Below are 26,698 nucleotides of genomic sequence, written 5' to 3' on the forward strand. Positions count from 1 at the left end.
AAAGAGCATTTGTACATGAAGCAGAGATACTACTTGAAAGGCTGCATGAAAATGAGAATGAACCAGATTCTCTATTCATTGCCCAACCTGCTGAACCAAAGTAGGAGGACCATTAACGAGGATGAAAATAATGACCAAAATCACTGGCATTGGACCAGGGTCAGGTCTGGAGTGACACCCTGACCTTTACTCCCTCATTCCATCCTTTCCAAAGCCTTCCCATGGAGGGGTTTTTTGTATATCCATCTCATAGGTGGAAATTGAGGGTCACGGTGGTGAAGGAACCACTCCAAGGCAGCCAGTGAGAAATGGCAGGCTAGAATTCAAACTGGATCTGGGTGATGCCACCGCTCAGCTGGCCCCACAGCTTGGGAGATCCTGAGAAAAGATTTCAACACGCTGCGGCCCAGGGCAGAGGGCAGGGCTGGGGACAGACGTGCTGTCTGTGGCCAAGGCTTTCCCCACACGAAGACTCTTCCCTCGCATACTCACCTGGCTCCTTTTTGCACTCTTTGGAATCTTTTCTGAGTCGTTCCCTTCTCTCAGAGGCCTCCTCTGATGCTTTATTTAAAATTAAAATCCTTGCTCCTCAAATTCCCACTTCTCCCTTTCTGCTAATTTTTTCCATTCTTGGATTGACATCTGCATTCTTTTCCTGGGGCTGTTGTAATGAAGGGCCGCAAGCTAAGTGGCTTAAGGCAATAAAAATTTATTCTGTCCCAGAGTAAATCAAGATCAAGGTGTGGGCATGACCATCCCCTTCTGAGGGCCCTAGGCTATTCCATGCCTTTCTCTTGGCCTCTGGTATCACCACAGGCCCTGGCAGCCCTTGGCTGCATAACATAAGTACCTGCCTCTGAGGACCTTTCCCTCCTTCTCTTCACATCATTCTTTTGAGCACACTAGTCCAGCGGGTGGATTAAGAGCCCACCCTATTCCAATATGGCCTCACCCTAACTAATTACCTCTGTAACAACCTTGTTTTCAAATAAGGGCACATTCTGAGGTTTTGGGGGCTAGGAATTAACATGTCTTTGGGGGGAACATAATTCACTGCTATTACAATGTGTGACATACTATCCACTTTACTGCATTGCTTTAGTGTCTGTTCCCTCCCATTAGAATATAGCTCCAAAAAGCAAAATTTCTGCCTGTGTGGGTCACTGTTTCTTTCCTCTCACCTGAAACCAAATTTAATTTGCTCAATATTCTGTGGTATGTGCACTAAAGAAGTACAGAGTCCAGACAGACAAAACAATAGAGACACATGGACAAAATACTCAGGAAAGAAAGGGTGGAAAGTTCTGGAAAGTGCAGAATAAAAGAAAGTTTCTGCTTTATTACGGGTTAATATGGAGAAGGAGGTACAGAGGACAAGGAAGAAAACTAAATATCAGATAGCAGAACAGGAATCTGCATTGGAGGCAGAGTTCATGCCAAGGAAAATAAAAATCAATAAGTTAGAGAACAAACTCGAGATGTTTTCTCTAAATTCAGAGGAAATGGCCAAAGAGATCAATCCAGTAGAAGAAAAGGTAATAGTAATGGATACAGGAAAAGGGTGATCCTAAGAAGAAACTAGGACACACAAAACAGGATCAAGATCAAACTATCAAAATAGTTTCCCCAGTAGCAACAAGAGTTTGACTCCTGACACTGTTTTCCAATCAGAGGAAGAAGGGCCAGCTGGAGAAAGGGCTGGTTCTATGGTGCTGGAAATACGCAAGAAGATTCTTGAGCATCTGGTAGTGTCGGAAAGTAAGAAAGTGCCCAGGTTAACCATCACACCACACACTGGTAAGGGTGGCTCAAGGGGGCACAGCAGCCAACTAAAGAGTGTCCAATGGCCAAAGCTGGAATATTTGAGCAATAAAATGGAAAGCAGTGTTGGAAAACCAGATGTGATCACTCACATCTATAATCCCTGCACTTATGAGGCTGAGGCAGGAGGATTGTGAATTCAAGGCCAGCTTGGACTACAGAGCAAGACTTTGTCTCCAAATAAATGCAATAAAAGTAGCACTGGAACATAACCCAAAGTATGAAACAAATATTCTCTCAATTCCATGCTTAAATGGGAGAGAATAGACAAATCATGCAGTAGAATTCCAAGTAACTTATATAAAGAGCAGAATGCACTTTTTTTTTTGTTTTGTTTTTCTCCAGTACCAGGAACCAAACTCACGACCTTGCGCTTGCCAGGCAGGCGCTTTTGCCGCTGAGCTAAATCCCCAGCCCAAGTAACTTATATAGATCCTTTGTGCCCCAAGGAATCAAATCTAAGTACCCACTTCTTAAATTACTTCCTTACAAAACGCACAGTATGAAAGGGAGGATATTTGACAGTGGAGAAGCCTGACAAACACTGCGTCCGCCAGACTATCAAGGTCAACATCAGCAATAATCAGCATTGGCAGCACCCTTGATATGACATGTTGAAATGGCACTCAAACCTCCCCCAAACCCACAGTCCCAGTCTAGTGATGACAAAAACACTAGCCAAATTCCACTTGAAGGCCAGTCTGCAAAATTTCAGACACATACTCCTCAATATGACCTAGGCTGTTAAAAAACAAAGAATGTTTGAGCTAGAAGGAGCCCAAAGACCCAAAACAACTAAATCTAATGTGATCTCCTAGGTGGGACTGAGGAGTTAGAAAAGGACATTACAGAGAAAAAACTAAGGAAATTGGGAAATTTGAATAAATGATGGGCTTTTGCTAACAATGGTGTATCGAAGTTGGTTCATTGATCGTCACTAATGCCCCACACCAGCATACCACGTTGATAGTAAGAGATAGTGGGTGAGGTACTGTGAGACTGCTCTATAGTAGTGATGGCAAATGTTTTAGAGCTTTCAGTACTAGCCAATAGCCCTCTCTGCCTGCCATAGGTTCGCTACTACTCTGTACTATCATCACAATTTTTCTGTAAGTCTAAAACTATTCTCAGATAAGATTACTTTTAAAAAATAGGAAACAAATTTAAGTGGGCTAAAGACAGACCATGTAGATTGAATTATATGAAGTTGGCAATATTTAACCATTTTTGAACTACAAAATCCATAATGCAGAATGAACACAAACTTTGATACCCATCTGCCAAATCAGTAAAAATGATACAAAAGTTATACAGAAATGTGAGGGCTATGTACAAACTAGCCGGCCTATATGCATTCTAGCAGAATTGGTGAAGAAAGTCATAATCGGACACATTTTGGTAAATATTTTGGCACACAAACTGTAATGGGAAATCTTACAAATATCTAGGCCAGGAAAAAACAAAGTTTCCACAAAGGCACAGAAGCCAGGTTCCCCTCTTGCTTCTTGCAGCATTAAATCCCAGAGACAATGGATCACCTGGGAGACATTCTACAATATGTAAGGCTCACACCGCATACCAGCCAGGTGCCCTGCTGAAGGCTGATGTCAGCCAGTGAGAGCAATGGTGCCCATTATAGCCAAGGTCGTGGTAGAAATGGCCAAGAAGGGACCACAGAACTGGTGGAAGGAGAGCTAAGTCTAAATAATTGTTATAAAAGTGTTAACCAATGCAAACTACATGTAACTTTACATGTAATGTAAAAATAGAGATTATAATAACGGTAATTGAGATATAAAAATACACATTCCATTCCCAGAACAGGTAAATTTAAAATAATGGGTGCTAAACTCCTGGTCTAAACTAGGAGAGGGACACAAAAGAGGGCATTTTGCTCATTAGTTTCATAATTGGAGAAACAGAAGCTAAAGATTCATTGAATAACTTAATGGTACATATTCTATTAAGCAAACAGAACTTGAAGCTGCTGAAACATGGAATATTAGAGCAAATAAGAATCTAGCCCATGTGCCAAAAAAAAAAGGCAAAACAAGCGTGAAAACCAGGCAGCTCCAACCAGATCATTATAAACAAAATATAATGATTTTGATTATAAATTCAAATGGGTCAAACTCACTATTAAAAGATAAGGACCTTCAGATTGTGTTTTGAAAAACTATTTGCAACAGATGAGGTGATACAGGAAGGTTAAAGGTAAAAGATAGAGCAGAGGTCTACTAAGCAACCACGGTGCAGAAAAAATCCTAGTATCCATATCAAACCACAGAGAACTCAGGGTACAGGCAGTCAACAGAATTACGAAATCATTTTCTATACATAAGTGTACAAATCACTGTGAGAATAACAGGCTGATGGACTATTATTGCTCTAAATTACATCTCGCTGAAATAAATAAAGAAAAGCCTGTTGGAAATACAAAAGGGAATTGGCAGAATCACAATGGTGTTGGGAGACATAACATTCCTGTCTCAGTCTTGGACAGATCGCCTAGGCGAAAATAAGAACAGAGAACTGAATAATGAACTTAATAAGACTGATTTGGCAGGAACCTATCAAAGATTATATCCAGAAAATAAGGAAACAGTACCATCTCTCTGCAATGAATACCAGAGGTCTTCCAAGTTTATTCAAGGCTTGTCCTGCACAAGGGGCAGGAATGTCTGCAGTCAGGGCAGCTTGGAAACCCCCATGCAGAGGCCAGCACTGGGCTTGTGGGAAGCTCTGACTGCAGTCTTCCCTCTCTGTCCACGTCAGTTGCTTCCTCTCTGCCAGAGGCCCCCAGCTCCTAAGTCATGCTTCGGTGGAGTTGGTGAGTGTATTATGTCAACTATGGACACCCAAAGCTCCTACCTTCTGGAACGGAGGTGTGAATGGCAGTTGTCCTAATTCAGTCTAGAAGTGTGGAGGCCAAAGACTTTCACAGAAAAAATAAGAACTTCATTAAAAAAAAATCCAAAACCTGTAAAATAAAACACAGATTCAAAACGTGCACTCATCAAATGAGTGCTTTAATGATGACAAGGACACCGTGCATGTCAAGAAGCTGTGGCAGACATTGTAGAAGCCCTCCCATCTGCCTCCTCCCAGCTGTGGCCACCATGCCCTCCTGCTTTTGTAAGAGTCATTTACCTGCTCTCCTCTTTGTTTTGTGTTCACTTTGCTCCAAACTCAGAAAGCATAGAAAGTAGGGGCTGGGGATTTAGTTCAGGGGCACAGTAGCACCTGCCTGGCAAGTGCAACGTCGTGAGTTCGATTCCGGGTACTGGAAAAAAAAAAAGTACTATTCTAGTTTTTACCATTTTTATTGTAGTAAAATGCATAAGACAAAATTTACCATTTTTAATCATTCGATTTAGTAGCATTAACTGTATTCATAGTGTCATGCAGACTTCCCACGATCCACTCCCATAACTTTGTTATCATCCCAAACAGAACCTCACACTAGAAATTTGAGTCAAGCAGACACTGGGTTCAGTTTCTATCCCTGCCTCAATGTCTTGCTCCATGGAAAGCCCACTGGAACATTCAATAAGCCAGGCTGTGTGATGGCCCCATATGCAGAGCACTGGGCTCTCGGGGGTGGTTGAGATTATATTGGAAATTTGAGAAACAGTGGAATAAAGAAAACACAGAATCATAAAATGATGGAATGAATGTAAGGGAGAAAAAAGCCATAGAACTTCTTATCTTTAAGTGAACATTACAAGAATATCAAAGGGCCTAATAAAACCCACACTTCAGGCCATAAAGCAGAGCTGGGAAATTGTGAGCAATACGTATAGGCTCTCTGGACTCACAGAACCCACATTTTGCAGACGAATTTCCCAGAGGAGTGAGGGCCTCTCCCTGCAGTCATGCTGTGAATGTGCAGTGTCTTCTCTTTCTCACAGCCTGTTCTGCCCTCACCTCACGCCTCTGCTTCCACACCAGCAAACGACATACTTTAGCATTTGCTTTGTGCCCAAAGATTTATTAATTCATTTAATCCTCACAATGACTCTATAATAGTGGTCTGCATACTACAGCCCATGGGTCAAATCTACCCACCTCTGATTTTATAAATAAAGTTTTATTACAACACATTTATTTACCATGTTGTTTGGGGCTGCTTTAGTGCTACAGTAGCAGAATTGAGTAATTGCAACAGAGGCTCTCTGGCTTCTGAAACAAAAATTATTTACTACTTGGTCTTTTATAGAAAATATTTGCTACCACCTGCTCTAAAGGTAGCAGTTATTACCGTTGCCATTTTAGAGGCAGAGAAGCTGAACCTTGGGGAGGTTTACTAACTTGCCCAGGGATAAGCCGCTGAAAAGTGAGTGGGCTGAAATCACTGCCCAGCAGTCTAGCTGTAGACTGACTGACAGCGACCTGGGCTAAACAGAAAACTCTTATGTTTGTTTTTATCATCTATGCATTGTTTGAGCTCCAGTAAGGCATCACGAGACCCCATAACAGAGCTAGACTTTCTGCTCTTAAAAGAAAAGGGACAAGAAGGAGCTGTCTCCGCCACCCAGAAGCTCCTGAGCTTGCTTTTTGAGTGATTCACAAAAATAGCTCTGTTCTCCACCAATATGAGTGAGCCTGCTCATGCCTGAAGTGGCACAGTGAGGGAAGAACTTTGACCAGAAAAGCCCCCTGGGACAGAAGGGGTGCTGGGACCCAAGAGAGAGGCAAGGGGAGCAGAATCAGTCCAGGTCAGGACCCGTCAGAGAGGGAAGTGCCTTTGTGTCCTGTGGCTGCTGTAACAAATCTGATGAGTGTGAACAACACAGAGGGGCCTCGCTGTCCTGGAGCCCAGAAGGAGGCCCACAGTCTCAGCAGGCTAAAACTGAGACAGCAGTGAGCTGGTTCCTTCTGGAAGCTCTGGGACAGATCCATCCTCCCACCCACTCCAGCTTCTGGAGGCGGCCTATGCTCCTTGCTAGGGGCCCCTTGCTCTGTCTTCTAACCCACCAGTGCTCAATAGAGTCCTTCTCACATTGTGTCACTCTGTCTCTGACTCTTCCACTTTTAAGGAGCCTTGTGATTACCTTGTGCGCACTTGGAGAATCCAAGAAAACCTCCCTATTTTGAGATCCACTCCCTTAATTGTGCCCAAACCCGGGTTACCCTTCCCAACTCCTGCTGTATAACACCACTCAGTCGTTCTGGGGATTAGGATGTAGACACAGTGGGAAGCCATCATTCTACCTATCACAGGAAGATGACAAAAATAGGCCTTGAGTGGACAGACATCACCTTTGCATCCTGGGAGAGTCCTAGTGAGAACTGTACCTTTCTCACCACCAATAGCCAGAAAAAAATCCAGGTAAAAATTGTCCCCCTTTCCCACAACCAGAGAAGAGAGTCCTGCTGGCAGTTGCCACCCCACCTCCACCCACACCAGGCCAGGAGCCCCTGCTGGTCCCCGAGAACAGGCTCACACAGGCAGCCTGAGGGGACACAAAGCCGCAGAATAAACATGGCGCCTTGTCCCAGTGGGCCAGCTTTGCTCAGAGACATGGAGAAGAAAAAGTATTATTTTTATCTTAAGACAGATATATTATTGGAAAGCTAAATATACATGAATGTTCAAGATACAATAATAAACTTTAAAGAAATGCCATGCTTTGCCAGTGGGCTGCTGTGGGCTACTCCTTCTTCACGCCCTTCCTGGAGCGTGAGTACATGTTTCTGGCTTCTGTGCCTTTAGGGATGCTTCTGGTGGTGGGGAGGGAAATGTCTAAGAAGACTAATTTTTGTTAAATAAGGGAAAGTATTCATTCTGGGTGGAACCAGTCTGCCAGAGCCAGAACTTTGGAGAACATTCTAGGCAAACCCTCCAGTCTACCTCAGATTCACAGGTGCAGCATGGGGAGGCCTGGCCCAGCTTCGGACACCTGAACCAGCCCCTGTGCCTGGGGGGTCAGGCCACCTTCCAGTCCACATCACACCAGACTCTAGAGGCTCGGCTGCCTTCAGGCCCAGAGCACCTCATCCCCTCTCTACAGTCTCATACATAGTTTGGTGTGGTTTTCAGCAGCTCAGTGGGGTATGGAGAGTGGGTCTGTGAGGCAGCGAGGTCCCTGAGAAACCAGGATGCACGAGTGTGGGCTGAGACAGGTGTATGGGTGGTAGGAAACTCCAGGCAACCCAGGAGTCAGTGTCAGGGACAATGTTGACCTTCTTTGTAGGACCTGGCATTCCTGTAGCAGAGGTCGGTGGGACAGGCTGGTCCTTCTTATCTCCTAACATCCTGCTCTTGGAAATACACAACAGCTGTTTCAGTGACCCAGGATTGCATGTGCCACTCACATCCTTTTGCTTGAAAACTGCATGACTTTTCACCATGAGTTGATGCTGGAGATTGGAGGCTGAGCCCAGGCAGCTCAGGACTGGTGGGGTTTGCTTCCTCAGCCTGGGAGAAGTAGGCGGAGGGAGGGGTCAAGGCCTGAGGCTTTAGGTAACCTCAAGTCAGGCTTGGTACCATCACTTCCTACTTATGTGGCCAGGTATCTTAGGTTAAGTCCCTGGAAGAAAAGCCTGGGGGTCTTGTGGAAGTGATCTGTGGAGGAGGAGATCACAGGAGAAGGGAGGGCAGCAGGTTAAAGCAGGACGAAACCCAGCCTGACCACCAGTACTACCTTGATTGAGAATCAATTTCATTTGGCCTCACAGGGGTCTCTGGGGCGCAGACACCCCATGAAGCCAAGGGCACTTCCCAAAGAAGAGGGTGAGCTGTCAGCAGTGCCCCTCACTGCAGCTTCAGGGTCAGCCATGAAGATCAGGTCCTTTGGCCTATCTGAGAAATGGACATGGTGAACCCAAAGGGTGCCAAGCCCTAGGACTAGCAGGAAATGCGATCGTCGCAGTGATGGCAACACCTGTGGCTGCTGAGCAGCCAGTGTGGTGCTCATGCTTAGTACAGTGTCCGGTCACCGCATCCTGTGTTGTACCCTGTGCTGGGAGCTGGGTTCATGCAGAAGAAACATATTACCTTCAGTACTGGGAAGGGGGGACAGAAAAATAAGTGGACTTGTGTCAGAATAGAGGACTTCAGGGTGCTGCAGGCTCATAGAGGAGCAAATGGCCATCAAGCACAGTAGGACAGAGAGCTGGCTTCTCAGAGTAGAGGGCTGAGCTGGGGCAGGAGAGGTGGGTAGCAGTTGTGAAGACCAACAGTTCAAAGAGAAGCGTGCTCTGGATGGATGAGCTTTCAGAAAGGCACAAAGTGGGACTATGAATGAATGCATGCAATGCATGCATGAATGAATGAATTGTAGGCATGTTTTGAGAAACATATCCTTACTGCCACAGAGGAGTGAGAAATGTGATGGAGAAGTGAGCAGGAAGCAGTTAGTAAACAATCTCAGATGTTCTACTAGAGAGCTCAGAATTTGATCTTTGAGCCTCAGGAGCTCAAAGGATTTCCCTCAGAGGATGGAAGGATTTCCCACTGTCAGATCTGGACCTTCGTGTGGCCCTTTCATCCACTCTATGGAGGCCAAGGTGCATGGGGAGAATTCGAGGTGGAGATCCAGCTATTCTCCAAAGAAGGATGGTGGCTAAAGCCAGAACAGTGGGGCTGGAGCAATGGGGCTGACTTGAGAGCCAGCGAGCAGATGGAAGCAACAGGCTCTGGATAGAGCTTGGATGTGGGAAGTGAGGAAGAGGAGTGAATCTAAGAAGACTCCCAAGTTTCCAGGTGGGTGAGTGGGAAGCTGGTGGTACCACTCCTAGAGCCTGAAAGCAGGAGGAGGAGGGGCTTTCTGGGAAGGGTGATGAGTACAACTTGGCGTCTGTTGTCCTGGCAATGCTGGGAGAACCCCATTATGTGTCCAGTGGGCAACTGGAGGCAGATCTGGGCTGGGGAGAGAAGTTTGACAATCCACAGCACACACACAGCAACTGTGGCCACGTCATGAATGGGGCTACCCAGAGCATAATGAGAACAAAGAACTAAGAGCATGGCAGCAGCATCTAAGGAGGGACAGAAAGATCAGGAGTTGATGTGGAGGTATCTGAGCAGGTGTGACTAGGCAGTTGTGAGGGAAGCCAATGGGATGTCATGGAAACCAGTGGGATACCTGGTAGGAGGGAGGGATGGATGGATGGATGGATGGATGGATGGATGGATGGATGGATGGATGGATGGAAGGGTGAATGGGTGGGTGGGTAGATAGATGGGTGGATGGATGGACAGATAGATGGAAAAATGGATAGATAATGTTAGCAGCAAGCCATGATAAAAGATTTCAGCCAATAAGCAGAAGGACCCTGGAGAGTGCCTGGGAGCCTGTCCATGGAACGGAAGCAGCTCAGAACTTTTTATAGCATTGCAGACGTGGTGAGGACAAAGGCTTGCTTTCCTTCAACTGCTCTCTTAACGATCCTTTAAAGTCCTTTCAGAGCAAGTTTTTTCCTCTTCTTTTCTTTCTTGCTTGCTAACGGAGGATGATTTTAGAATGCAGCCTTTTTTATTCTGCTAAAGTACATGATGAGTAAAATGGCCTCCCAGTCAGCACTTTCCAATTTTGAAAGATGCTAAAAACTGATCTTTAAAAGCATGTTTCTCCTCTTCATGCATCAAAGGGCCTGAGGTCTGCTAAAGGGGATGAAGAACAGCAGGAAGGGAGTGCCTCCTCTGAGGCTGGACCTCACTTTGGAGGCCAGGAGGCCGCTGTGTAGGAGCAGGTGTGGGTCAGGTCCCAGCTGGCCTCGTGGTGGCTGCTCAGTGTGTCCTGTTGTGGCCTGTTCTTCTCTATGGAACACACTGTATCCCAGTCCTCTAGAAGACAACCGGGGCCCATTATCTGCCCTGGGAGGGAGCCTCAGGTAAATGTTTAGTAAATGTTTGTTGACTGAATGAAAGAGTTACAGGGGCTGTTGTACAGTATTCACCTATTAACCACACTGAGCTAATGAACATAATCCCATTTATAGAGCTTTCAATCATAAATTTTCCTTAGAATTAGGCCAGGGGAAGTTATAAAATACTAAAGTCTGGCTAGCTCTTACTAGCCATTTACTGTGTGCCAGGCACTGTGTTAAGCACTTCACAAGCATCTTCTCAGAGTCCTCCCAGCATTCCATAAAGCAGATACCACTCTTATCCCACCTTTCAGTTGAGGAGATTGAGGCTGAGGTGGGAAAAGGAGGCACCAAGACCACCTGAGGCTTGGTGGAGCTGAGATTTGGACAAAGCTTGAAGGGACTCTTACATGGGAAGCTCTGTAGACTCTGAATATCCAGAAGATAGAAAAGTCTAGAACACTGGGGGAGGATGGATGGGGCCTTGTCTCTGCTGTCAGCTCCCTTGGAAGGGCCTTTCCTTTCCTGGCCTCACTTTCCCTGTATGGAAAGTAAAGATTAGATGACATCTCAGTGGCCATTGAGGTTTGCCTGTCCCGGCTGGAGAGCATCAGTGGTGATTCCAGGGTCCTCCCGCTACAGCCTCCAGCTGGTACAGCCCTGCCCCGGCCTTCCCAACCCCCAGACCAGGGGGGACAGCTGTGGGAGCCAGGGCAGCCCTTGGAGAAGTAGAGTGGCTAGACAGGGTGAGGCGCTGTGCACCCAAGCTGGGGGAGCCCGTGGCTGGAAGACGGGCCCAGGAGTGTTCTTTTCCCCTGGCCTTGAGTGCCAGGGAATGTGTGACGTCACCCACCTTCACTGTGTGTCCTTCTGTCCACAGGGGAATGATGTGAGGATCATCCTTGGCCAGTTTGACCAGAACATGGCGGCAAAAGTGTTCTGTTGTGTAAGTAACACGGGGTGTTGTTCGTGTCTGTGATTCACCAAGCTTTTCCCTGCCTGGTCCCACCACACCTGAAGCCTGGGTTTCTGGGGACCGAGCCTTCTGCTCCTTGCTCCCTTTGTTCAAGAAGCTACCCTAGGGGAGCCAGAACTCATTTCCAAGCCCACAGTGGCCACTGGTGAAGTGCTGGTAGCCACTGCTACGTGTGCTCAGCCCCATAGTTTGCAGGCACAGACACTAGCCTTCCTCTCACGGTGGCAGGAGGCAGAGCTTGAAATTTAGGAGGAACTATTAAATCTTCATTATCTAACCCTTCATCCTTTACAATTATCTAGTGCATGACAAGTGACAAAGTACATTTTTGTTTCTCATTTAATCTTTAGGACAACTCTGGGAGGCAACTATGATGATCTCATTTCATAGGTCAGGAAATAGAGGCCCAGAGAGGCAAAGGGGTTTACCTCAGTCGTGTGGTGGCCAAGCCAAGGCTCGGTCCTGGTCACCCAATTCCCAATCTAATCTAAACACTGAGCTTTTCTCCATGATCTTCTAACTTGGCAATAGAGTAACAGCACTGACCTAGCAATGACGTCTGTTAACATTCTGATGCTCTATCTCCCCTCCCCCACCCGGGTCAGGAGGACAACCAACAGAATGAGAGCCCAGTTATGTGAGGCATTGTCTGCCCAAAAACCTCCTCTTACACTGACTTTATTCTGGGTGTAGTCTCTAGGGATGGACCATGGATCTCTGTTCACTTCCACCTTTGTGTCAGTAACTCGGATGAGGCTATAAATAGCCACCACTGTAGTCAGAGTTTGCAAGGGAATAGATTTAATCCAGGACACATAATTTACAGGATTATTTTATAATATTCTCCTAAAGAGTCAAATGCAGAACAGTGCCAGAGATCTTCACACACACTAGAGACCTAAAGAGTCCAGCTGAGGCCCTGGATCCCATGACAATGTCCTACATGAGTCCAGCTGGAGGCCTAGAGACAGCAATGTCTCATGCAAGTCTGTATCAGGGATCTGCATTGGGAAGACCCAAAGGTCAGTGGGGGAATGTAGAAAGTCTGCTCCAGCAGGATGAAGGATCTGTGCCAGCAGGCTGAGGGATCTACACTGGAGCCAGGAAGCAATGCTCAAAGTAAGGACCAGAGCTCCCTCGAAAAGAACCAAAGCCATCTTCAGCAATAGCGAGGTCCTGAGCTGCTCCAATGATGAAAAAGGCTGAGTTCCTATCAGGAAAACCAGCATAACACACTTCTCCAGGAGAATTAATAGTGTACCTTCTTCCCCTCCAGTTCTCCTTTTTGGAGAAAGGATGCTGTTGGCAACAATCCACACCCAGAACCACGCTGATTCAGTTCAGCTGTGTGTTACAAGCTGGCAATTAGTTAATCCACCACAGCCACCTTATAGAAATTGTAGAAGTCATGAACTATGTCAGATGGCTGAGCGAGGGTATGAAAAACTAGAATAGGCTGGAACATTTGATTAAATCCAAGGTGAACGCTAATAGTTCTAATTGAAGTTATTTTAGAACAAGTTGAGCTTCCTACCTTCAAGGTGGTGAAGGCATAGCTGGGGAATGGGGTCTCAGTTGATCCCCCCTTTTCTCACACATTCTTCTGACTAAGGTCACCAGTGTGAGTATAGCCACCAGGGGACCAAGGTGACCTCAGGCTTCAGATGCACACCGGGGCAGAGTGTCCCTCTGCTCTCTGCTGGAGACTCGGCCTGGGGTGTCCCACCTTGCCCTTGGTACCTCCCTCCAGAAGACGTGCAGGGGCTGAAAGGGACAGGAACAGCCATGGCCAAGCTGGTTTCCAGAGGCCCTGGGTGACCTCAGCACTCAGGAGCCAGCTGGCTCCAGACCGACTCCCTGCTCCGCTACCCAGCACTGAGTTGGACGTGTTGTGTGTGCTCTCCGAGCCTCATCTGTCAACAGGCCCCACCTTTCCAGATGGACGTGGTAGTGCATTGGGAGGACCCTTTGCCTGGGGCCTGAGTACGCAAACCCTCAGGCTGTTTTAAGGGTCTCAAGTGTGTGGAGGTGGCATGGGCTGGCCATGGTACTGACGGGCTCTGCGGTGCGTCGAGCACCTGGGGAGTCATTAGGGCAGCACGAGGTCCTTCTGGAGTTTACGCTGAGGGGGAGCGTAAGAGCAACTGAATGTACAGAAAATGCAGATTTAAGGATTTTACCCCCAAGCCCCTAAAACCTTACTCCTTACCACTGAGGGTCCAGAAGTGGCCCATTTTGCAGAGGAAAACAGAACCAGAATTTGGAGAACATGTTAAGGAAGAAACTGAACTTTCTCCCCCTACATCCCCAGGCCTTGCAAGGAGTCAGCGTCTGGTGGGGGCTGGTGTTAGGCAGCTGAGGAAGACAAGTAAGTCCAGGAAAAATAAGTTAATAACAGTGATCCGTGAAGACGCCACACCAGGCAGAGGCACGGCATCTCCTGTGTGCAAAACTGCCAGCGGAGCTCACGTTCTGATGCAAGCAAAGCCAGTGTCCTGCGTGGCCATGAGTTCACTTTCAGCCGTGTGCTGAGGTGGCTTCTGGTGGCTTTTTGCCTGTGGTTTAGCTGACTGTCTTCTGCACAGTGCGGGACTCTGTCCCGCCTCCCATCGGCCCTTCCTCCCACCCTGCCACCCTGCTGCGTTAGAAGCAGGCGCTCTGAGGGGAGGCTTCTTTCAGTGTCTTCACCAGTCATTCAAGGGTCAAGTCCTCCTGCGGGACCCTCAGCTGGGACTTGCTCCCAAGGACACACAGTCCCATCTGGTTAGGACAGAGGCCCTGAGGGGCGTCCGCTCAGTCTTCACCTGGGCCGAGGCTGGCAGTGATGGAGGGAGGGGCTGCTCAGAGCAGAGAGCTCCTTTCCGTCCTTGTCACGGGCCGCATGGAGACCACCGTGGCTTTGCTGTCTAAATGCAGCGTGTTGCTGTGCTCTTGAGATCGGAGCTGCCACCCAATGGAAGGGCAGACGCTAGCGCGTGCCAGGCCTATTTATAGCCCTGTGCCAAAATGCTCGTGTTGGCGCCGGCACACAGTTGGTCTGATCTCCATTTGCCAACTCTCTGAGCTGCCTTCCAGTTTCAGGGCTACCAGCTGTGTGTCCTTAAGCAGGTCACTTTACATCTCCGGTCCCAGCTGCCTGCTCTGAGGTGGAAGCAGTGATCCCTGCCCTGGTGGCCTCGTAGGGGTGTGACTTTTAAGTAAAGCCACCAAAGGGGGAGCCTAGCCCAGCTTTTACCCGCCTTGCCAGTGTAGAGTCGTCACTCCTCTTGCTGGGACCCTTACTCTTGTGTGGGAAGGGAGGAGGCAAAAGGAAACCTAATCAAAAGAGGAAACTGGATTTTGGTTTGAATATTCCCATCATGTTTGCAGTTCATGAGAACCAAAGCAGTTGATGGGTCTGGAGAGTGTGAACGTAGGATGCCCGTTTGTAGGAAGGGCCTGTCTGGTGGCCTTGGTCAGATACATCTGTCTGCCTCCGGTGGGGAAAATGAAAACCAGGGTGACCAAAGAAAGGGGAAGCGCAGTGCATTCACTGGCTCTGCACACGGCCACTTGGTGAGCCCCTTCTGCACACCAGGCACACTGGTGTGCAGGGTGCCTGCTGTACAGAAGCCTTGTACTGGGGGGCTGGGGACAGCAGACGACTCCCACCTCCAGGAGCCTCTAGCTGGCAGAGGACACAGACTGGGGTCTCAGCACAGAGCCCCTAGCACAGCAATCCCAGCTCCTCCACACCAGGGACCCCAGGACGGAGGCTCAGTAGCATCTCCACCATCACCTCAGTGGATGATGTGGCCGAGTCCAATCCACCAGGGCCTGGGGAGCCTGTCACTCATTCACCCAGCATATGTGGGCTTTTGCTCCACACAGCAGTGTGACAGGCGCCCTGCTTCCCAGCGCACCACAGATTTAGAGCAGCAGAGTCAGAGTGAGGAGAGGGACTTGAGGACAGTGAGCAGTGACAGCCTAGCCCTACAGGTAGGAAGGAACAAAGAAGGATAAGCATAGATCTGGGACTCCATGCACAGCTGTGTGGGGACAGTTGGCACTGGGGCCTTCTAGCCCAATGGCTTGGCTGCGCATGGGCCTGTGGTGGTGATGTGAGTGGAACTGTGCGCCCCCTAGAGGAGGAAGGGGCAGGAGGAGCAGCTACTATGTCCCTGAACATAGTGGTGCAGGTGCAACTGGTACTATCTCATTTAACTCTTAAACCAGGCTAGGACAGTGGGCTCAGGGGCTGCGTAACAGGGACCCAACTGGCGGGTGGCAGAGCACCTAGGCCTGCCCCGCTGGTTCCCTTTTCTTTCTTTCTTTGTTTCTTTCTTTCTTTGTTTCTTTCTTTCTTTGTTTCTTTCTTTCTTTGTTTCTTTCTTCTTCAAGAAGGTCAGAAGTTATGTTAGACAAAGTTTCACCTCATTGAAATTGACCAATGTGCAAAGTGTTGCCGTTCATGTAGGCGCCCGTGGTTTGGACAGGGCACGGGGCAGCGGCAGGCGGGACAGCCGCAGAGGCGGGGCCAGTTTCTACGCCCACCCCCACGGTCCTAGTCCTCAGTGAGTCCAGAAACCTGCTTTTGCCTCTGAACAGAGGCTTCTGTGCCCTTGCTCTGGACCTGCCCACCCCCGAGTGGCTTCCCTCCTAGGAAGCCCGGAGACTGAGAAAGCTGCCCGCGCGGCGTTTTGCTTTACTTTCAGCAATGGGTCTCGCCTCATTCTTTTGACCTACTAGCTGGGCTTAGGCAAATTCCTCAGTCCCTGGGCCCAAGTTCTTCCTGTGGAAGACAGAGGTATAGCACATAACTCACAACATTTTTGTGAGAATGAGATAACACACATACACAGCCATGCCCTCAATAGAGGCTCAATACAGGCAGGGTCCCCCGTGAGCAAAGGTGGGAGCTGCCGCTGGTTAAATGCCTGGGATCGCTGGGATTTTCCTTTTGTCCAAACTGCCCATCCTCGCTCACGGTCTGGCATTAACTGTTCTTTTAAAGAAAAGTTCCTGTGGACTGAATCCCACTCATTACCGGGTAGCCCAGGAGCCAAGACTCTAAGTATCCAAGCCCTTGCCTGCTTTTGTTCAATGGAGATTTTGTTCAAGTAATCAAAATATGAGAATTCTCTGTGTTCTCCACAGTTTTGATTGGGGCAACATTATAATGTAGTCACTGGGAAAATGATTATAATCTGAGGTTGCATTATGAGAAGTACAGTATTTAGCATGAGGGAGGTGATGGTCCCCTATTGGGAGAGAAGCTTAGAGAAGCAGCAGTGTAGCCACTGCCTTGAGAGAGAGGAAGGGCTCCTTTATTGAACAATGTCTAATCATCATTGCCTTCACTGAAGCAGTGGATAGAATCCACAGAGATGGGGTCTGAGCTTAAGTGAAGGCACGGACCTTCTCACCCACCCTCAGAGAGGAAGCTTTACACTGTAGGTGGCCTTTCTCAAGCAAAAGGCAGTTTGAGTAGTCACCTCCTGGGACATGGGATGATCTTGGGCACCCCAGCAGCTTTTCTGTAACATGAGGAAGCAGGTGGGGCTCCAGCCCTGCAGGCACAGTGAGGGGCCAGAGCCACTTGAGCCACACAGCACCTGCTCAGCTGCTCACTGTGCCCTCTGGACACCACTGACACTGCTGCACACCAAGAGACACCCTCGGGGACCATGAATTGTCCCCACTGTGTTCTTTGACAGCCAAGGAGTCTCTAGGGAGGCACTTGCAGGGCTTCTCTGCTCTGGGTTAAGCCGAGTCCGGCCTTTCTGGGGCCCTGGCACCTCCACCCACCACGTGTGCTCTGGTCACTGCCAGACATTTGCACCACTGACAGAACCTGGCATTTCCCCAAGGAGCTAGGAGGTTTTCTCCTTATTGGTAACGAAAGCTATGTTGATAATCCTGCTGTCCTTCTCTCTTGGGCCTGCAGGAAGCTCGTGGTGAACTATGCAGCTTATTTATGTACACTGAGTTTCACTCCTTTGGTCTCCTGGCTGTTTATTGTTCCCTCTACCCCAGGAACCACAGGAGCATTTGTATTTTCCCAGGCCCTTGGGTTTTTATTTTTACAGAACTGATATTTTATTATACAGGTAGTTCATAAGCTACCTTAGGTCCCCGGAGAGATGGGAAGGAGGAGACAAAGCAGGGACAGAGAAGGGTGCAAGTCCTCTGGGGAGGAAGCCTGGCCCTGCGGGGCACAGCGCACGCCCTCACCGCGCCCTTCGTCTCTTGCAGGCCTATGAGGAGAACATGTTTGGCAGCAAATACCAGTGGATCATCCCCGGCTGGTACGAGCCCTCCTGGTGGGAGCAGGTGCGCACCGAGGCCAACTCCTCCCACTGCCTGCAGAAGAACCTGCTGGCGGCCATGGAGGGCTACATCGGTGTGGACTTCGAGCCGCTGAGCTCCAAACAGATTAAGACCATCTCGGGAAAGGTCGGTGTCTTGTGTGCCTGTGTTAGCCGCCAGTCTCAACCTCTCTGATCACCTTTTCTGATAATGTTGGCAAAAGATACACAGACAGACATTGTCCTGGAAGTTGCTGTGTGACTCTGAGCAAATCACTTGACATCTCTGAGCCTCAGGAATCTGTAACATAGGGACAGCTGGCCATCTGCTGTGTGTCCCTGTAGGCAGCCGTGAGGATGAGATGAGATGAGGATGAGCTCAAGCAGAGCTGGTGTGTTAGCTACTTTTCTCTCCTTGCTGAGACAAGATACCTGACACCCAAAGTTAAAGAAGAAAAGGTTTGTTTAGCTCATGCTTTGTAGGGGTTTCAGTCCATCATCAGCTGGCTCCAAGGAAGGAGGCACTTGGCAGGGGGCAACGGTCATGGTGGTAGAAGACAGCAAAAGCAACAAGAGCAAAAAAGGGGGGAAACAAGCCTCTTTCTGCCCCTTTTATCTTATCCAGACTGCTGGGATTGGGGTGGTGTCAATCCAGTCAGTGGACTGATCCAGCAATCACCCACCCTTAATCCCAGCATTGCACTAGGAATCAATCACACAGTCTAGATTCAGCTACCTTGGAAAAGCACCATCTTAGAATGCATGAGGCTTTACAGGGCCATCTAGACACAAACCGTAACAGCTGGGATCCTCACTTCTGTGCCACCAACCACAGGGCCCTTGAGGTTCTGCCGAGAACCTGCAATGTCATCCTCGGACCAGGACTGTCACCTCTGTGTCTGGGATGCCTCGGCCTCGTGCATGATGCTGTCCTGGAGGGGAGGGGAGGCCCCTCGAGCTGACCTTGGGGAACATGCTGTTGGCCAGCCAGACTGGTCCAAAGCCCAGTTCTGCCACCTCGCAGCTAAATGACCTGGACCTTGAGTTCCTGGCCTTTGCGCTGTCCGAGGGGCTAGGTGGCAGGGGATTAATGGCGTATTGCAGGGTGTGGCCAGTGTGGTACTGACACCTTGGTGTTTTCACAGCCAGCAGGGCATGCATCCTCAGAGCCTCCACACCTGCCATGGTGTCACTAGCCCCCGACCTGTTTGTCCTGTAGGGCTGTGTGTGAATATTGACATGTGACAGCATTTCACAAGTGCACCATTCCATCTAGTACATGGGTATTCAGAACTCAGGGGACAATGGTCCTGGTGAAGGTGGTGACATCCAGGTCTCACTTCTGACCCCCAGCTGAACACCATCCAGCGGGTGTATGGTTCTTTTCTCTCTTCAGGGAGTTAAATTCTCCACTCAGCCCAAGCCCCAGGGTTCTCATGTACCCTATTTCATTTAAAGAAAAGACTTCGTGATAAAGTACACACATACACACGCATTTATTCGTTATTTAATCTCAGATGAGAGCCAACTCTACACAAATAATTTATTGATTTGTCAAAAAATGGCAAATCATTAGGACACATTTTGTAAACAACTCCTTAGATCATCTTGGCACCTGGTTAGAAAATACTGAAAAAAAAACCAATTTCATACCAAAATCAATGCATACATAAAATTTTTGAGGTGTTAAATAATAAGCAGAAGTGACTCATTTTATTTGGGTAAATGTTATTTTTAATGGTGTCACAGTTTCAAAATAACTTGGATCCAGGAGTACCCTATATTTTAAGCTAAAAATAGTATAAAATTTGAGGAAAATACAAAAACTAAAAGAAAAATCCATAAAGGCAGACAGTATAATAACTAAACTGACAGACTGAGAAAGATGAAAGATTTCAATGAGCCACAGAAAGCTAAATGGAGATGGAACCCCGAAGCACCCCGAGAAGTTTCTAGAATACCCTTCCACTGGGACAGGGCCTTTATCCCAGGCAGGGGCCACACAGGGTGGAGCAGAACACAGGGTGCTCCTCAGGAAGAACATTTTTCACAGTGGTTTTGGGAGGAAGCATTCTGACACTGTAACAAAGTCACCAAGATCACTAGTTTCATTCCTTAATACTTTTAGTCGGGGCTGGTGAGGAGGCTGGCCTCTCCCCCATCGCTGTCCTGTGTGTGGAGCACCTTGGGGTCATTCACTGTACCCCACATTTGTGGTTGTCTTTGTTACTTTTCTCATTGCTGAGATAAAATACCCAGCACCCTAAGTTAAAGGAGCAAAGGTTTATTTGGCTCACAGACCAGAGCTTTCAGTCCATCATCGGATGGTTCCAAGGCAGGGCAGCACGGCAGAGGGGCATGGCAGAGGAGAAACAGTTCATGGCAGCAGAAGACAGCAAGAGACAAGTGACAAGAGACAAGCAGTGACCCTCTTTCTATGCCCTATATCTTATCCAGGCTACCCACCCTTAGAGCAGGTAGCACTCACGCCCAGGGTGGAGAAGCCTCAATTCTAACATCACACTATGAATCAGTCCTAGCCGCACATACTAGATCCAGCCACCTCTGAAAAACCTCACCTATGACTGCATGAGGCTGTGGGGGGACATCTAGACACAAGTTATGGATGACCCATTTCCAGGGCCCCATGATAGAACAGGGATGTCAGGATGGCTCCACAAGTAAAGGAGCCCTGACACTGGTCCCTACAGTTTTTGAAGCAGTAATTTCTCACATTATCCTGCAGTGACAAGGTGACAGAAGTTAGAGGGGAACGCCGTTGGCACTCAGGCCCTGCTGACCCTTCCATCTAGGTTTGGCAGCAGTAATCATATGCTTAGAGGCGAGTCTCTCACACACTAAACAGCCCCAGCCCTTCCAGGTGTAACTTATAAAGCTGGAGTGCGGACTAAGGGCAAAGTTTAGGGGCTCCCCAAAACCTCAGTCATCATAGCTTTTTAAAAAATATATGCTAATGCAGTACTTTCTTAAAAACCAAAATCAGTGGCAAAATCATTGTGATTTTTTTAAAATATGGCATTAAAATATTTTTCTCCTGATTCCTGAGGGGTTTTTTTGTTTATGTGTTGCCTTCCCTTAAAATTCTGCACCTGAAGTAGGAGCTGTGTTTGTCTCACTGTAGTCCCAGTCCTGCACGGGTTGTTTTGTCAAGCCCCTCCCACTCCCAGCCTGTCCCTGGGCTTGCGCTTTTTGCGCGCTCCCTCCTGAGGGACGGGGCCCAGGACCACGGTCAGTGTGGCACTGGCTGCTGCGTTGATCCCTATAGGCTTGAACCCATGAAGTCATGTGTCCATGAAGACAAACATTTGCAGACCACAGCAAGTGAATGAGCGTTTATCATCCTTGTGTTTCCAAGCAGGGCATCTAGAAGGCAGAGGGGAAGGACACAGCCAAGGTCCTCATGATGGGTGTACTAGCAGGCCTTAAAATATGTCTGCAGATCCTCAGTCCTGGGTCCTGTGAATGTGACTATTTAGAAAGAAACTGTTTTCAGATGTCATTCACTTGAGACTAGAGAGGGGATTCTGAATAACCGGGAGGGCCCTAAACCCAGTGACACTGTCTTTGTGAGAGAGACACAGGGAGACTTGATACACAGCACAGAAGCTTTGTGAAGTGGAGGCGGAGACTGCAGCAATGTGGCTACAAGACAAGGAGTGTCCAGGGCTCATACCCGACAGCAGCAGAAGCAGGCGAGCCTGGGGATGGTCCCTTGGAGCCTCCAGAAGGAGCCAGCCCTGCTGATGCCTGGATCTTGGACTTCTGGCCTCTACGACTGGGAAAGAGTTGTTTCTGTTGTTTTAAACTGTTTCTCCAGTTAGTGCAGTTTGTTGGCAGCCCGTCCTCCAAGTCTAACTGGCTTACCAGGCAGGTCAGAGGCGAGTCCAGGGTGCCTAAGTCCCAGCTCTATGCCCTGTCCACCCTCAGGCTGTGACGGGCTTGGGAGGCTTCCAGACCAGCTTTCTGTGATGCCCTCCTATCAGTTAGAACCCCCTGGCTCTGGGGATTAAGAGATCTGGTTCCATCCTGTGTCACACCCATTAGTCCGCGGCCTCTGAGCCATACCCCGCCCCCCAGCATCTGTTTCCTTTACTACAAGTGGGAGGTTTGGACCAACAGGCTCTGGGACACGCACAGCCCAGCTCTGACTGTGTAAATCAGTGCAGGTCTTGGCACTGCTTGGGGGTGGGCTATAGTGCTAAACCTGGAATCTCCCAGGATAGAGGGGACTCTCTAGTAGACAGAGTCACGGATCCTGGCAGACCAGTGGCCCCTCCAGCGCACACTCCCCCAGGTCCACTCCTCTAGATGCCTGGCCCTGACATCAGGCTGTGCTGGCTTGCTCACAGCACCAGGAGTGGGTGGTGAGAGGACCATGGCTCCTTCCAGAAGCTCAGGATCAGAGCTTTCCCAAAGGAGTGTCCCGCATGGGACAGTGGGGACCTTCCAGCTGCCCCCAGCACACCCACAGCCCATCTTCCAAGCCTCAAGGAAGCGCCACTGGACTCACCCCAGTGCCTGCTCCTTCTCCCTGAGGTTCCCCCACACTGCTCCACTTCTGCAAAGTAACCGTTGACACTGGTGACTTCAAGTGTCAGCCCTCATCTTTCAAAATCCTGTTCATGTGTTCCTGTCATGAACACTTACAGTCCAGCCTGGTGTCTCGGTGGCAATCTGCTCTCCGGTTAGGACGCTCTGCCCCTGTTTCTGTGTGCCACTGGGACACAGAGCTGGGCCACGGCACCAGAGGGAGCTATCACAGAATCCTGGGTCCAGGGGGGACCTCAGTGATGGCCCAGCCCCCGTCAAAGTTTCAGGCTCATTCTCTGGAGGAGTTTGAGATGTTTCCAGTTAGAAACATCTACGCCCACCAGTGACCATTTTCCCAACTCAGTAGAACCAGAGCACACACAAACCTGGCAAGCCCTCGGCCTGGGGACCAGAACCTGCAAACGCTGTCCATCTGTACCTGCAGCATGAGTCCCATGACTAAGGACTTGGGGTTTTTAGGCAGTTCTGGGCTTGTGAGGGAGAAGGCATGTGCCCTAAAAATTCAGGGAACCTGGCTTCATAGCACTGACGTAGTTCCTGTGTCTTTGATGCTTCCTTCCGGGAGAGGTGGGTAGTTGGGGAGGGACACAGGCTCAGGAGGAAGGGCTTGGTGGCCTGAAGAGGAACCACTGGCTAGATTTGAGTCTTGATTACCACTTCCGAGGTGACTCAGGCAGATGGCTAGTTATCTACACCAACATTCAGACAGCTCTCTTCCTGCCTTCCACCTCAGTTACACAACTCTGATTTTTAACTGAGTACGTTGCCATGCCACTACACAAATGATGTACATTTCCCAGCCTCCCATGCTATGGCCAGGATTCTAATTATGGCCAATGGCATATGAATCAGAATATAATATGGGACTTCTAGAAAGGTTCCTTTAAAGGGAAATCTGTCCCTTTTTCTTCTTTGTCTTATGATAGATGGAAGGTAGGTAAGATTTCTGAAGCTCTAGCAGCCATCTTGGATCATGAGGTGATCTTGAAGAGGAAACTTCAGTCTAAGTTGTGGAACATAAAGGTAGGAGCCTAGGCCTCTGTTTACACTAGGTGGCTGTCATAGCAGCTCTGCACTGCCTACTGTTGAAAGTCTTTTACATAAGAAGGAAATAAACTCATTTAAGTCACTGACAATTTGACATGATAGGCAGATGAACCCAAGAGCAATACAGTGATTTGGAGCAAGTCTTGCACCTTTCCTGTATTTTTCTCATCTGTAAGATTGGGGTAAGGGCATCTCTGTCATAGATTTGTAAGTATTATACCAGGTAATATACTAGGAAGCATTTTACCAAGTGCCACACCCACAGTAGTGGCTCAGTGAATGTTAGCTCTCTTTCTTCATCAGGAGAGCAGTCTGTGGATGGCAGAGAATGGTGAAATAGAGTCTGTGACCCAAGTCATGTGAGGGGATAAGTGGCAAAAGGGATTGGGATGCCTTTGATTATGTTTTTATTTTATTATTATATGTTTGCAATACCTGATGAATACATGCATTGTGGGGAATTGGTACATACGCATATCACATCTCCATCCTTCTACTTTCTCTTCCCCTCCCTTTCCTCCTGTCTCACCCATCCTCGGATCTCCTCCCATTTCCACAAGTTCTATTGCCCTGTTTCCCATTATCCTTTATTTTGCTCTTAGATTGTTCATACTTTGAATTCCTCACAGAAGAGCAACCATGTGATTTTTAACTGTCTGCACCTGATTTATTTCACATAGCATTATGGTCCAAGATGCATCAACATCGTATTGCTTCCCTAGTATAAGAACATGAAGGAGTAAATAAAACCCAAAATGTACAATAGATACTATGAAAGGGAAAGAAATTACTCAAAGGAAGGAACAACTGAGATGAGGGAAAGGACAAAAAGAAGGAAAGAAGAAAGGAAAAAGATATATAAAGATATAGATAGATAGCTGGGATAACTGTACTGATGAGGTCTGATGAGTTATTGAAAGGAACAGTTAATGCCTATTTTTTTTCTTTTTGACCAATTTTGTATGCTTATGTCTGGTAATCTGAACAACTAATTTGAAGACAACAATATGCAATATAACAACCATTGGTGAATTCCTACCATCTTGCCTTGTGAAACTCTGTACCATTTCCAATTTTTTTGTTGTTTTTATTTTTTCTTCTCTTTAATGGTTTGATCAATCTTGCATTCTTACATCTGGTAATCTGAGCAACTTCCTTGACGATAACATTATGTAATATAACAACCACTGTTAATTCCTATCATTTTGTTCTGAAACCCTGTGTCATTTTTATTGTTTTTGCTTTGCTTTGTTTTTGTCTATGTTGTTGGCATTTTGCTATTGTTCTTTTTTATTATTCCTTTAAAATAAAAAAGATGTATCATTTTCTTACCAATGATGGAAATTTATCCTTTTTTCAATTTTTGCTAGTACATATTTGCAGTATTTAGGATTACAGTCCTTGGAGGGAGTTGATACGTGTACATCTAAATTCTTTTTTCATCCTCTCCCCTCTCTTCTTGCTCCCTCCAACTCTTGGTCCCCTTCCTGTTTGCGAAAGATCTGTCTCCCTGTTTCCTATTACCCTCTTTTATTTTGCTCTTTATTTATATTTTGGGTTTCTCACATAAGAGAAACCATGTGATACTTAAGCTTGTTGTCTGATTTATTTCACTTAATATTGTGATCTCAAGGTACATCCATTTTCCTACAATGACAGATTTATTTTTCTTTATGGCAAAGTAGTACGCTATTGTGTACAAATACATTTTCTTTATCCATTCATCTACTGATAAACATATAGCTTGCTTCCAAGGCTTAGCTATTGCAAGTTGTGCCACTCTAAACATGGGATGCATGTATCACTGTAATATGATGCCTTTAACTCTTTCAGGAAGATACCGTAGAAGGAGAATAGCTGGGTCAAATGGGACTTCTAGTTCTAGGTTTTTTAAGAATTTCCATACAGATTTCCATATGGAAATATACTACTTTCCATTCCCACCAACAATGTGGAAGGGTTCCTTTTTCCCTGTGATCTCATCAGCATTTGTTATTATTTGGTTTCTTGATGATAGCCATTCTTTCTGGAGTAAGATAGAATTCCAGTATTATTTTAATTTGTATTGCTATAATGGCCAAAGATATTGAGCATTCTTTTATGTATTTATTGGCCATTTGTACTTCTGAGAAGTTTCTATTCATTTCAGTTGCCCATCTTGATTTGGCCTATTGTTTGGGGGCTCTAATTTTTTTAGCTTTTTATATATTTTAGATATTAGACCTCTGCTTGAAGAATAGCTGGAAAATATTTTTCCCATTCTGTTGGTTGTTCTCTTCACACTGTTGGTTGTTTTCCTTTGCTGTGTAGAAGCCTTTTCATTTGATGTGATCCCATTTATTGATTTTTGGTGCTATTTCTTGTTTGGCAGAGGTTCTCTTCAGAAAGTCCATGCCTATGGCTATGTCTTCAAGAGTTTTACCTCTTTTATTTTCTATCAGATTGTTACTGTTTTAAAATTTAGATCATTGATTCATTTTGATTTTAGTTTGGTACATGGTGACAGATATGGGTCTAAAATCAATTACCTGCATATAGATGGCCAGTTTTACCAGCACCACTTATTAAAGAGGCTATCTTTCCTCCAGTGTATGTTTTTGATCCATTTGTCAAAGATCAAATAGTTGTATGCCCTGGGATCATTTCTGTGTCCTCTGTTCTGTTCCACTGACCCACATGGCTGTTTCTGTGCCAGTACCATGCTGTTTTTATTACTGTAGCTTTGTAGTATAACTTGAGTCCAGGGTCGTGATACCTCCTACTTTGCTCTTATTGCCCAGGATTGCTTTTGCTATTCTGCATCTCTTTTGGTTTCGTATAAATTTTAGGATTATGTTCTGTAGTTCTGTGAAGAATACTGTTGGTATTTTGACTTGGATTGCATTAAATCTGTATGTCAGTTTTGAAAGTATGGTCATTTTAATAATATTGCTTCTGCTTTTCCATTTTCTTTTTTAAATTTTATTTTAAAGAGAAAAAAAGTAAAAGAAAATTTCAAAACAAGATAATAGCACAGTAACAATGGTTAATACATTGTGTATTGTTATCCTCAAATTAGTTACTCACAGCACAAGATACAGGCATGTAACTGTCCAGACAGCATTAGCACAAATCTTTCTTTTCAATGAACTAAGAGAAATTAATGATAAAATTTAACTTAACTATCTTAACTATCATATAT

General features: G+C 47.0%; 1 protein-coding gene across 1 annotated transcript in view; it reads left to right on the top strand.

Moving 5' to 3' along the window:
* Nucleotides 1-26,698, top strand: part of Gabbr2 (gamma-aminobutyric acid (GABA) B receptor, 2) — a 369,184-nt gene that overhangs the window by 184,658 nt on the left and 157,828 nt on the right. The window contains exons 5-6 of the mRNA XM_005382826.2: nucleotides 11,516-11,581; nucleotides 17,846-18,046. Of these exons, the coding sequence (XP_005382883.1) occupies nucleotides 11,516-11,581; nucleotides 17,846-18,046 (267 nt within the window). The remainder of the gene's footprint in view (nucleotides 1-11,515; nucleotides 11,582-17,845; nucleotides 18,047-26,698) is intronic.

The sequence above is a fragment of the Chinchilla lanigera genome, unplaced genomic scaffold (assembly GCF_000276665.1).
Source record: "Chinchilla lanigera isolate Chin_1 unplaced genomic scaffold, ChiLan1.0 scaffold00018, whole genome shotgun sequence".
Taxonomy (NCBI): Eukaryota; Metazoa; Chordata; class Mammalia; order Rodentia; family Chinchillidae; genus Chinchilla; species Chinchilla lanigera.